A 13,650-nucleotide genomic window follows, 5' to 3' on the forward strand; every position below is an offset into this window, starting at 1 on the left:
CATCAGTATGATAATGTAACCACCTTTGTTGCTGCTAATGGCATTATTTCTTTTTTTTTTTTTTTAATGGCTGAGGATAAAGCTACTTAGCTTTAATGAAAAAAATCAAATTTGTCCATGAAATTAAATATACCATTCCCCAAATTCCCATTTTTGTATTCTCTAATGACTATACTTATTATAGAAGGTAAAAAAATTTGTCCAATGAACTTTCCATGTTTATTTTATACCATTTAAAAAAAATCACCTGTAGAAGTTTAAATTAACATGCCTCAGTTTGGAATGAATATTTAAAACAAAGGCACTGAGATTAAAGACTAAGTTTTTTAATTTAAGAGAAAGTTCTACTGCTTACCTGAGTTTCTACTGTTAGACAAGATTTGAAACTGGCTCTTAAATTTGTTTATTTTTCTTTTTAAGACCTTATCCTGCTTGACTTGTATATTATTTTTTGTCTGCCTAAGTTTAAATATCTTATTTCCAGCTTAAACACTGTCTTTCCAGACAGTTCTTGACACCCTGAGATCTGTGATGGATTTGTTGTTGTCATTAGTTCTTTATAGATATTTAAGATATGTAGAGAATTATAAGCTTGATAAATTTCACAAACTGAGGTCACCTCTATATCTCTTAGATCAAGAAGCTGTATTACTAGGGCTCCCAGAAATCTCTCTCTGCTCCCTCCCACTGCAGCCCCTTCACCCGACCCAGGATAACCGTTATCTGACTTAGTGTAGATTGGTTTTGCCTGAACGTTGTGTTTAATTTAACCAACTTAAAATATGCTTGTAATATTACAGAGATTTTTCTTATTTTCCTTTTTTTAAGATGAATTATCTGTAAAACAGGTTCTTGTACAGATTTTAAAAAATATGTTTATAATGGCGTATTTATATTTTAGCATCTATTCTGTGCTTCCTTCTAGATTAAAATTCTTCATTTAAAATATAATTCTTCTTCCTCCTTGATCATTCATAACCTGTCTAGAAGAGTAGTCTTGAGGAAAGTAACTATTATGTATTTCCATTTTATGGCACAGAAAATTTAAAGCTCAAACAGTGATTTAAGTGTTAATTTCAATGAAAGATTTTTAGCAAGGAATTTTTGGTCTATTTAACGTCTTGGGACAGCAACCAGTGGCCTTATTTCTAAGGTATATCCTCTTAAGGGGCTCAGAGACTAGTGATAATGCTGCGAAGTCTTAATCTCATATTATGCCAGTTTGATGGCTCATTTCATGGCATCTTCAGAAAACGAGATAGTATAAGTGAAGTTTTAAATATAGGAGCAGAATATAGAGGTTGCTAAGGTTTGTTTGGGTCCTGTTAACTTAAAACAGTAAAAACAACCCAATTATTTTACCAGCAAAATGGCTTTATCTGGGGGGCAGCAGAAAATACAGGACATGCAGCTATAGCAAATAGCATGCAAGTTTGGCAAAGCTAAGGAGGGAAAACTTTATAAAGGAGAAGGGGAAGTTGGGAGGGTTTGTTATAAACAGAAAGTTGATTAGAGGAAATTGGGAGTTCAGAATATAGAGGGTTTTCTTTGAGTTGTGACAGTCTCTCATTGGTTGAACTGTTGTCAGGCCAGGAGAAAATCTTCCTCCTCCTGGTGGTAGTAAAGTAGTATCACTTCTGTAGGAGATGCAAGGTAAGTCTCTTCTTGTTGGGATCTGTACTGACACTGTGTGTGCAAGAGAGCTCCCCCTGCTGGCCTCCCAATTCCATTTTCCTTTTAATTTTCATAGTATACTGTACTCACCTGCAGAGACCTGGGTTTGATCCCTGGGTTGGGAAGATCCCCTGGAGAAGGGAACGGCTACCCACTGCAGTGTTCTGGCCTGGAGAATCCCATGGACTATACAGTTGCAAAGACTCGGACACGACTGAGTGACTTTCACCCACACACTGTACTCAGGGGCTTCCTTGGTGGCTCAGATGGTATAGAATCCACTTGTCAGTGCAGGAGACACGCAAGATGTGGGTTTGATCGCTCGGTCCGGAAGAGCCTCTGGGGAAGGGAATGGCAACCCACTTGCATATTCTTGCCTGGAGAAGTCCATTGACAGAGGAGTCCAGCAGGCTGCAGTCCGTGGGGTTACAAGGAGTCAGACATGACTAAGCATGCGCACGCACACTGTACTCAGTTTTTGACCAGTCAGGTGTTTCACAGTGGTTACAGTCTTCCTCAAGCCTAATGGAGGAACTGGGGCCTATATCTATGTCTCCTCTGAGGCATAAGGGTTTTAGAGCTCTTGGGGGCTTTTTATTTGAGAGGGCTTCCATTTAGTTTTTTCCCTTGAGGGCCTTATAAGGTGTAAAGATCTCTCTTAGATATCTGTGAGAAAGGCAATGAAAGATTGTGGCTTTCCTCTGTAAGCTTCATTCTTCCCACAGATAAACGTGTTCATATTTCCTTCTGGTTTTCTTTTAGATGGCTCAAGATATGATGGCCCTAGGAGCATTAGGGAAAAATTATAACTTTGCGTCATTTCTTATGTACCAGTTCTTTCCCTTATTTTATAGTTCAGGAATCATAACGGCTTGATGTAAATGAATAAGGGTGGATGTCTTCTTTCCTGTCTCTTGAGTGGAGGTGTACCCATAAAAGACATTCTAGCCTAAGGATGAAAGATAGCTACACAGAAAAAGGAAAGAACAAATTTTAAGAGATGTGGAAGGGTGGCAGAGAGATTATACAGAAAAACTGGTTCAATCCAGGATCATATCTGAACCAACATAACCTTTCTGAGTTGAGTATGACTCAGGGATGGAGCTTCATGAGGGAATCTTCTCGGCATGATGAGAGTGGAGTAGGGGGCTGGGGAAGGATGGAAGGAAGAGGAAATGGGAAAGTCAGCCATCAAGGAGTCTAACCACATGCATGCTAAGGCCTTGCTGTAGATTCAGCCAAACAGCCTGAAGTTTGTGGAAATCAGGCCATAAACATGGAATTTTGAAAAATATGAACTTTACTTAAAACATAAATAATGTGAAGAAAAGAACAGAATATTCAGTAGTCAGAAGAGTCCCTGGCTCCTTCACTGCAGTTTTTAACACTTCAGTTTCAGATACTATTTTTTTATATAAGTACAGTTCTAAGACTTATACCCTACCCCCACCCTGGGAAAGTGTTTTTGTATAGACAGGAGAAAAGTTCTTATATAAAAACTTACAGTATATATCTTTGAAGAGTGATTCAAGTATACGTCTTGGAAAGGGGAGAATAATCGTAAATAAGATGAATATATACATTTGAAAAGAGATTTCAAATATATATTTTTCTAGCTATAAGGTTAACAGGAGACAGGATAAAGTATATGCCTAAAAAGAGGTTTGGAGATAAATATGAGACAATTTAAACTTTTAGAAATAAGTGCAGCACAACTCTTGTCCTCAGAGTATTTTGCTTTAATGGGAAAGGTAAGAGATGATAAAGGCAGTCCCATTTCTTTATTTTTAAAAGTAACTGCCGAATTTTATTGCTCCGAGGGGTAAAAAATGTACTCTGGCATGTATTATTATAAATACCCAATATGTGAATAGTATCCCTTATTTTATGGATTGCTTGCTTCTTAGTAACAACTAATTGGTAGAGTGTGATATGGGCTGTAGAAAGATGTGCTTTTGTTATTGGAACATAGAGGAAAGAAAATATGACTTTTAACTGGGAGAATTAGCAGAGTTTCTTGGAAAAAGTAGTTTTGAGATGGGTCTTGATAAAGTGAGTACAATTTGACATGTGGAAATTGGGGTCCAGGGCATTTCAGGGAGAATTGCATGAGCAAAGCTGTGGAGGCAGGAAAGTAAGTACAGGCTTTTCAGTTTCCCTAGTCAAGAGTCTTCTGTGCTCCTGCCTGGAGGGAGAGCTCTGGCTCCCGGTGTTCTGAGAGCTGGTGAGAAGAGGCTGGTTTCTCCACGTGCAGTAAACCTATATTCCATTATTCTTATGACGCAGGCACAGTACTGCGTCTCACCTGTGCCCGCTTTGGTTTTTCCAGAGAAATTGCCAGTCTTCTGAGGGAGGTGGAAGACAGCTATCCTTGAGCTTGGAGGGGCATAGAGGTGTAAGGATTTCATTTTTGAACCAGTCCTATTTATTTGATTTTACTTTATTTACTTGTTAAACTATTTTATATGGGTGAAAGTGAAGTCGCTCAGTTGTGTCCGACTCTTTGCGACCCTGTGGATTATAGCCCACCAGGTTCCTCTGTCCATGGGATTCTCCAGGCAAGAATATTGGAGTGGGTTGCCATTTCCTTCTCCAGGGGTCTTTCCGACCCAGGGATCGAACCCAGGTCTCCTGTATTGCAGGCAGACGCTTTAACCTCTGAGCCACCAGGGCCAATTAGCAATGTTGTGATAGTTTTAGGTGAGCAGCGAATTGACTCAGCTATACATGTACATGTACATGTATCCATTCTCCCCAAGCTCCCCTCCCATTCACAGTCCTCTTTGTTTTAGAACCTCCCATTTTTCCATTTCCAGAGCTACTCTTGCTGTGATTCTCGACTCATTTCATTTTTGTTGTGAATAGGATTGATTCTTGGTTTTATATATTTCTGACTTAGGATTTAGCTTTCAGGTGTACTAAATTGGTTATTGGTCATCCATTTTTCCTTCTAGCTTCAGATACTTTGTTTGCGGTTGTCACCTCTTCTTTCGGCCCTATTGTAGTTTTTAATAAGGTTTCAGGACCAAGTGAAATTAGATGTTTGTTTCATTATGCCATCTTCACCCTGAACCCAAGATTTCTTCATTTCTTTATCACTTTATAGTTAAGAGTCTTGCCTTAAGTGAGAAGCTCCTTCTGTAAAAATCGTATGCTGATTATGAATTGACATACTGACATAAAATACTGTTGTTATATTTTCGTCTGATTTGCTAAGAGCCCAAGAAACATCTGAGGACCAGGACTGTTTTAAAGTCTCTGGAAAAACTGAAAGAATTCTGCTGCGATTCTGCCCTTCCTCAAAATAGAGTCCAGACAGAACCTCTTCAGAAGAAGTTTGCAGTTCTGCCAAAATGTACTGATTTTGAGGATATCGATCTTCTACGTGCAAAGAATGCTGTTTCTTCTGAAGATTCCAAATCCCAAACTAGCCAAAAGGTATGTGGCTCATATGGATGGATATGCAGTTACTTAAAATGGTAGGTTCTCAAGTGCCATTAGGTTCTGTGGGTTTACCTGGGGCAGGGGTTCCCAAACCTGGCTGATCATCTAAATCAGCTGAAGGGAGCTTCTGCTTCTTAGATATTTTTTTTTAATTCCTGGAGATTCTGATTCACTATTAAGGCAGGATAGATTGGTTTTATTAAAACAACACAAAAGAAAACCTCCCAGCTGATTCTGATATACAGCCTAGGTTATGAGTCACTAATTTGGGAGGGAATTCTTTATTAATAATTAATAGAAGCACAGTTTCTTATAGTCCTTATAGTTTCCATGAGTCTAGAAAATCATGGTAAATAATTTATAGAGATGTTTTGAGGTTTTTAGTTGAAAGCTTGGCTGATATAATAAATAGAAAAGTTAACTAAATACATGGGTTCCTTACTTCTTCTACTGTTTTGTGACTATCAGTGTTTTTCACCATTGCAAAATCAGGGAATTTAACTCTTGATCCATCATTGAAATCTATAACTCAGAATAGTGGTGAAGCCCAGCTTTAAATGAGATCACCTTACTGTAATAATTTCGTATGGTGACAATTGGTTACTGGACTTGTGATCATTTCATAATATATTTGATTGTCAGATCACCATGTTGCACACCTGGAACTAACATATTGTGTGTCAACTGTATGTCAACTAAAAACAATCACCTGGAGAACAGAACTTTGCAAAAAAAATCTATAATCAGAACCCTTTCTCAGAATCATGTTTATTTGGTGTTCATGAAAAGCTGGACTTGGTTATCATTTAAAAGCTCTCATTTTAATGTGTAGCTATGGTTGAGAGCTACTGAATTAAAGAAATAGTTCTTTACTTTTTTTTTGAATCATTTAAATCTAATGAAACTATGGATTCTTTACTCAGAAGAATACTCAGACCAACACAATTTTGTATCTGATTTTCAGAAGTTCCCACTCCTTTCTGCAAAGTCCAGATTCATGAACTAGTCAAAAAAAAAAGTAAATGAAATTGTTTTATTTTAGGCTTTCAAAATTTGTTTAAGATACTAAGTAGTTATCTACTTTGGCTCAATTTTTTAAAGTCATTTACTTTGAAAGAATTCCAAATGTGCAAGAAAATTTGCCTAAATGTACAATATACTCCTGTAAACCTTTCACCTGGATTCACCAATTATTAGCTTTGTGCCAAATTTACATTCTCTCCTTCTCTCTCGAACTATTATTATGGTTAATACTTTTTAAACTATAAAAATCTTTCGGTTGCCAGGACAAGACATTCAGCCATTTTGGACCATCACAAAGGAGTTATGAAAACCTACAGAAAACTTCTGATTCTAAACCATCTAACAAACGGACTAAAAGCATCTACACACCCTTAGAATTACAATACTTAGAAATGAAGCAGCAGCAGAAAGATGCAATTTTGTGTGTGGAATGTGGATATAAGTATAGATTCTTTGGGGAAGACGCCGAGGTAAGTTATTTTCATAGGCATTATTTCATGATTTTCTTGTCCAGCCTTAAATATTTTCCAGTGTTTTCACTTCGCTTTCTGACCTTATGAAAAAGCTAATGTAGTCAGTTGCCTTTTAAAAATGCTTTCATTTAAGTGAAGTAAGTGAAAGTTGCTCAGTCGTGTCTGACTTTTTGCAACCCCATGGACTATAGAGTCAATGGAATTTTCCAGGCCAGAATACTGGAGTGGGTAGCCGTGCCCTTCTCCAGGGGATCTTCCCAACCCAGGGATCGGACCCGGGTCTCCTGCATTGCAGGCAGATTCTTTACCAGCTGAGCCTCCAGGGAAGCCCAAGAATACTGGAGTGGGTAGCCTATCCCTTCTCCAGCGGATCTTCCCAACCCAGGAATTGAAAAGGGGTCTCCTGAATTGCAGGTGGATTCTTTATCCCTGAGCCACCAGAGAAGCCCCATTTAAAGCTTTCATTTGAAGTAAACACTACATATAAACAGAAGCAAGCTTGGTGGATGCTAAATTTGTGGAGAAGGAAGTGAGTGGTTCTGATTGGAATGTTCATGCTTATTCTCCATGGTGCTTACCTAGTGTCTTTCATCCATCAAACATGTGAGTATTCCTAATGAAGACTCACACCAAAAAAAACTGAGATGTATGAAATTCTTCTCTTTACCTTTACTTTGGGGCTTCCCTGGTAGCTCAGAGGTTAAAGCGTCTGCCTGCAATGCGGGAGACCCGGGTTCGATCCCTGGGTTGGGAAGATTCCCCTGAAGAAGGAAATGGCAACCCACTCCAGTATTCTTGCCTGGAGAATCCCATGGACAGAGGAGCCTGGTGGGCTACAGTCCATGGGGTCCCAAAGAGTCGGACACGACTGAGCGACTTCACTTTCACTTTCACTTTACCTTTACTTTATGAATTTTCTTAGCCAGGAACATAGTTACATCTTAAAGGATGGGCACATTAACTCTGCTAGCCTTCCAACCGGAGAAGGCAATGGCGACCCATTCCAGTACTCTTGCCTGGAAAATCCCATGGATGGCGGAGCCTGGTAGGCTGCAGTCCATGGGGTCGCTGAGTCGGACACGACTGAGCAACTTCACTTTCACTTTTCACTTTCATGCACTGGAAAAGGAAATGGCAACCCACTCCAGTGTTCTTGCCTGGAGAATCCCAGGGACGGGGGAGCCTGATGGGCTGCCGTCTATGGGGTCGCACAGAGTCGGACATGACTGAAGTGACTCAGCAGCAGCAGCAGAAGCCTTCCAGCAGGTGTGTGAAGTCTTACAGGTCTCTGTATATCAGTCATTTTGCTATCTTAGTCTAAGTTGTGTTGCTGTTTGTTGAGATGCAAAAGCTTCTTATTGCAGAGGAGCATGGGCTCTTGGCAAGCAGGCTTCAGTAGTTGCAGCACATGGACTCACTAGTTGTGACCTCTGGGCCCTAGAGCATAGGCTCAGTAGTTGTGGTGCATGGGCGTAGCTGCCCCATGGCATGTGGAATCTTCCCAGACCAGGGATCAAACCCAGGTCCCCTGCGTTGGCAGGAGGACCTCAGCCACTGGACCACCAGGAAAGTCTGCCGTGATGCTGCTTAGAAAGAAGTAGGGAATCAGGTGGTGCTACGTGTTTCCACGTTCCTGTCACTCGTGCGTCATTGATTAGCTAACCAGACCAGGGGGTTTTCTTTTCGCTTTCTCAAAGATGCCCTCTGTCCAGGGAGGTTTATCATTTATGTATACTGTGTAATATCTCCTAATTTTCAATTATTTGCATGTGCTAAGTAGCAGATTCTTATTCCATTACACTCTCATGCTCTCTCTTTTGCACAGGGAAATGTTCAGCACTTTAAAGTTTTGACCAAGGAGCCTGCTAGACTACAGTCCATGGGGTCGCAGAGTCAGCCTCGACTGAGCCACTTCGCTAATCCATGATAATCGCTAATAAGGACATAAAAGAAAACGTGTCATATTTTTCCAAGTTGTTCATAGATATAGATGTTGGCCTTTAGTTTAGGCCATGGACACTGTTAAAAAAAAGATGAAACCGTAGGCTTCTGCACAGGGAATGTCTTTTAAACATTTTATTGACCTACCACATAGATAGCTGCTGCTGCTGTGCTGCTAAGTCACTTCAGTCCTGTGCACAAATCCTAAATATATACCTTGATGGATTTTTAACAAAGTGAACAAATACCACACAGGGAATCTTTAAATAGAAATTTACTGATATATATTAAAAAAATTTTTTTTTAGATTGCAGCCCGGGAGCTCAATATCTATTGCCATTTAGATCACAACTTTATGACAGCAAGCATACCTACTCACCGACTGTTTGTTCACGTACGCCGCCTTGTGGCCAAAGGATATAAGGTCAGCTTTGGCTTCAATTTGTGGGAAAAGGGGGTTGAAGTCTCTTCTGGGAGAGGGAGGCGTTTCTAAGGTGGGAGGCTGAAATTGGTTTTGGAATTGGGCATTTTGGGAAAATTAAAGTTTGTCATAATTATTAGGACTTTATTTTCATGAGTTTTTAACATATTAGATATTTAGGGTAAAAAATTTTTTCAACTGTGTGTTGGAGTGTTTCTTAGTGATTTATCCACACTTGTAAGGTCCTGTGTTAACTTATTACTTAAACTTAGGTCCTACATCTAGATGTTGTGGACTAGTTTGTTATTTTAAATGTTTCAGAATTAAACTTCTAAACTCTAGAAATAATGTCGTCTTAACAAATTTTCCATCGTATTTAACATGCAGTGTTTATTACTTTTGTTGAAGGTGGGAGTTGTGAAGCAAACTGAAACAGCTGCCTTAAAGGCCATTGGGGACAACAAAAGTTCACTCTTTTCCCGGAAACTGACTGCTCTTTATACAAAATCTACGCTTATTGGAGAAGATATCCTTTTTGAGTAGGAATTTTTTTCTTGAATGTTACAAGGCCTTTGTTTTAAATAACATTTTTAAAACCTGTTATTTGATTGGGTACTTTTTAAAAAAATAAACTTTGTATTTTGTATTGGGATATAGCTGATTAACGGTGTTGTGGTAGTTTCAGGTGAACAGCCAAGGGACTCAGCCATATATATACACGTGTGTTCATTCTCCGCCAAACTCCCCTCCCATCCAGGCTGCCACACAGCACAGTGCTGAGTTCCAGGGGTACTATGCAATAGGTCCTCGTTGGTTATCCATTTTAGATATAGCAGTCTGTACATGTCCATTCCAAACTATGATTGGGTACGTTTTCGATGAGATGAGGCAGCATGGTTACTTGGACCTTTGATTAGTATGAGAACTGAAGAGAGAAGCGTTGGTTTTGGCTAAAAAGAGGCATTTTTCAAATGCCGCAGTTACAGAAGAGGTCATCATATTTTAAGAGAAAAAAAGAGAGCCTGGTAAATGATGACAGCAAGTCAGCAACTGATGTGAAATTACATCTTCCCCAGGCCTGTGTCGTTCGTGGTTAGTTGCTTGGGCTTACAAACTCCTGTATATCTTCCTAAGTGAGACCTATGAAATAACTAACTTACTTCACAATGTGAAAACTACAAAGTTAACACATAGTTAACTGCTTATAAAAGATGATAGTAGGTCATCTTCATTAATTGTCAGTGTCATAAGAATTTTACTACTTTTGAAAATGGATTGTAAATAAACGCAGATTCATTTCAAAAAAAAAAAAAAAAAAAGAAAATGGATTGTAAGCTTTCTCACTTTGTAAGAATCTTCAGTATATACGGTGATTGCCCCTCAGTTTTTGGTTATTTATCAGTTCAGTGAGTTACTTGAAACCAAATGATTTTAACAGCAGAGTCATAAAGTTTTGTCAACTTAAAAAAACAAGTAATTACATATAAAATATGATTAGGAAGCGCTTTGTTTACTGTGGGATGGGGTCAGGTCTCTCATAATAAAAGAATGTAGGGATAAAGTCTTAAATGACACTGTTTAACAGTAGTATTTCTGTTATGATTTATTACAGATCTGCTTATTTAGATCTGCTTATTTAGAGTCCTACGTAGCTTCTACCCACATTCTGAAAGCTGTTTTGTTCTGTTAATACCATGAATAGGGAACAGTTATCACTCAGAATGGACCCCAAACTATTAACAACTCTGTATTGTTCTAAGCTGATCAGGCTGTAAGAACTTGGTAATTCTGTTGTTTCTTTTGCCCAAACTTGAGTCTCTTTTTAAAGCCTGCTTCTAAAACAGCACCCCTTCCCGCTTCTCTTTTACTGTCTCATCAGCTGATGCCCAAAGCGGATGTTCCCAGGCTTACCATGTCCAGAGACAGCTTTCATCCCTGATAATTTATTTAATGGACTTATTACACACACACACACACACACACGCACACACACACAAGTATGTTTCTGTTTTCTTTTTTTGTTTTCTCACATTTTAAAAAATATTCTCTTGCTGTGTCTGAGAGTTGTTAGGCACTTAAGCAGGGGGAAGTAATTTACACATTTGTGCTGTGATTTGTGGAATTAAACTTTATGGGATTGTTAAGGATTCAAGGATTATGTTTGGGCTTCCATAGGATCTGAGGTATATTCCAGGCCTTTTGGAAGTGAGAGGATAATAGTTGTCTGTTCTCATGAATCTTACATCTTAGGGAAGATACTGCCTTGTAACTATAATCAGAGTAAATCAGAAGAATGAATGCTGTATGGAAGATTTTGTATAGAGCAAAAATATCCAGGAAAATAAACTATTATTTTAAGGAGGAAAAGCTCATGGGACTGTAGCATTTGTTTTTCCTTAATAATTATTACATGTGAATCCTCTGGTCAAGCTGGATGATGCTGTAAATGTCGATGAGGTAATGACTGATACTTCTACCAGCTATCTTCTGTGTATCTGTGAAAACAAAGAAAACGTTAAAGACAAAAAAAAGGGGAATGTTTCCATTGGAATTGTGGTAAGTACTTTGTAGGTGAAGAACAAATGATATGTTCATGGTATCTTTAAATATGAGTAATGATGTATGGTTTATGAGACTATCTGATGGGTTGTGTCTTCAAGTAATTGTACTAGAAAAGCATTTCCCTGCTGGTTTTATATGTTAAAATATAAATTTTCTTACGTGACTGTTTGGCACTCTGTGCTTTGGAGGGATCCGGGTAGTTTTCTGTCCATGTGCTCTAGTAGTTTACAGCGGAAGACAGGCACAGTGATGGGCATGTCTGCAAACAGTGTTCAGATAGCAGAATGAAACGTTTAAGTCAACACATGCATGGATGACAAAGGCTTTTACAAATTTCCTCTAGATTTGAAGTTAAAGGCAAACAATTATGGGTTTGTCATGGTTAGTTTTAGAGGAAAGGGTAGTTAAGGGTTATAACTGGCCAATTCAAAACTCCGTTTTCAATAAACATTAGGAATATTTATAACCGGTCTTCCAGGTGAGTATAGTTTGTGAATCATAGTTTTATTGATCTTGCCTTTTGGCAGTTTATGAACAGATCTGCCCATTTAGAGACCTATTTGGACTCTAAATCTTAGACTTAAGTGCCTCTTGGAACTACTGGTAGACTCCATTGTTCTGTTAAGCAGAAGCAGGACTCCTTGCCTAAGTAATAACACATTCTGTTTCTATTTTTGAACTTTTGCAACCAGCTACAATATCAGTAAAAATTCCTACAGCCCAGTTGTCTCCAAAATACCTTTTGATACCTCATTTTGGCTGCATAACTTGGTACTAACTTTGATGTTTGCTTAACAGTAAGCCATTCTCTCTGGGAGTTAGCATTACTGTTGGGGACTCTAAATGATTTTTTTTTTATCCTTGAGAAGCACTTTTTATCTAGCTGCAGGCAATTGAACCTATCTATAAATAGTAAAGTTATTTGCTCTTAAGTTTTAACAGATGTAATGTGCTATTTACTTGGAACTCAGTCTGAGGAGCAGAGCTGATTGTATATACAACTCCTATTTCGTGCTTTTAGAAATACTCTTTGGCATCTTGCCAAAGTGAACATAGTGTATAAACTGGCATGTGAAAGAAATGAGAATTGATAGTTTCCATCTCAGTCATTTTCTTGGGACTTACTCTTTTTTTTTTTTTTTAACTTTGTATTCTTTGTATTTTTAACTTTGCATCGGGTATAGCTGTGTTGTGATCATTTCCAGTGGACAGTAGAGAGCCTCAGCCATACATGTACGCATGTCCATTCTCTCTCAAACTTCCCTCCCACCCAGGCTGCCAGAAACACTGAGCAGAGCTCCGTGTGCCATGCCCAGCTCTTCACTGGATGAGGCCCTCACATTCAGTGTGGCTGAAATGGAGCTCCTCTTCCTGTACCCTGCTCTTGCTGGGTTTTCCCCTGTTGTGATGGGTGTCACTTGTTCCCCAGTCACTACCTAGGAGTCATCCTTTGGATACTGGTAGTTAGTCTGAAATCAAAGGCTTTACTGTTGCAGCGCCAATGCAATCAGACGCTCTATCTATAGACTGCCTGTGGGCTTATCAGTGTCACATATCACACAGAGTAGTAGGCGTTGCAGGGTTTATGATATAGACCATTTCTCTGATTAAAATAGCAAAGAGGAATTTGGCCAATATACTTATTACTTGAACTCCTGGAAATAGCTTTTGTACAAGTTTGGTTGTAGATTGGGAGATAAACCCAACTGTAGATTGGGTTGTAGATTGGGAGTAGTTTGTATGCTAATGTACTTACAGTTCAGTTATCTGGCCACTAGAGAAGGCCTATGGGCTAGAATTAAGGAACTTCCTTGAGCCAAGAATGAGTGATTAAAAAAAAAAGTCAAGAAAAAAATGCATACATCAAAAATTACCAGTGTGATGTGAGACAGCCCCCCAGGTTAGAAAATATAACACCATTCACAGAAGGGCCCCTTGGCTCCAGAGGTAACCAAAATCCAGACTTCAAGATAATAATTCCCTTGCTTTTTGATCCAATTTTACCACCTTAAGCAGTGTATTCATATAAATATGTTGTATTTACTCCTTTTGGGTCTTGCTTCTATGTTTACCATTTTGTACAAGAGATTTATTTCCATGTGTTACCATAGT

At 38.8% G+C, this 13,650-nt stretch overlaps 1 protein-coding gene across 2 annotated transcripts in view; it reads left to right on the forward strand.

Moving 5' to 3' along the window:
- MSH3 (mutS homolog 3) overlaps window positions 1-13,650 on the forward strand; it is a 190,506-nt gene that overhangs the window by 6,690 nt on the left and 170,166 nt on the right. For both annotated transcript variants that reach the window (XM_042250722.1, XM_012178913.4), the window contains exons 3-7: window positions 4,892-5,112; window positions 6,405-6,611; window positions 8,863-8,979; window positions 9,385-9,502; window positions 11,387-11,532. In XM_042250722.1, the coding sequence (XP_042106656.1) occupies window positions 4,892-5,112; window positions 6,405-6,611; window positions 8,863-8,979; window positions 9,385-9,502; window positions 11,387-11,532 (809 nt within the window). The remainder of the gene's footprint in view (window positions 1-4,891; window positions 5,113-6,404; window positions 6,612-8,862; window positions 8,980-9,384; window positions 9,503-11,386; window positions 11,533-13,650) is intronic.

Source organism: Ovis aries, chromosome 5 (assembly GCF_016772045.2).
Source record: "Ovis aries strain OAR_USU_Benz2616 breed Rambouillet chromosome 5, ARS-UI_Ramb_v3.0, whole genome shotgun sequence".
NCBI lineage: Eukaryota > Metazoa > Chordata > Mammalia > Artiodactyla > Bovidae > Ovis > Ovis aries.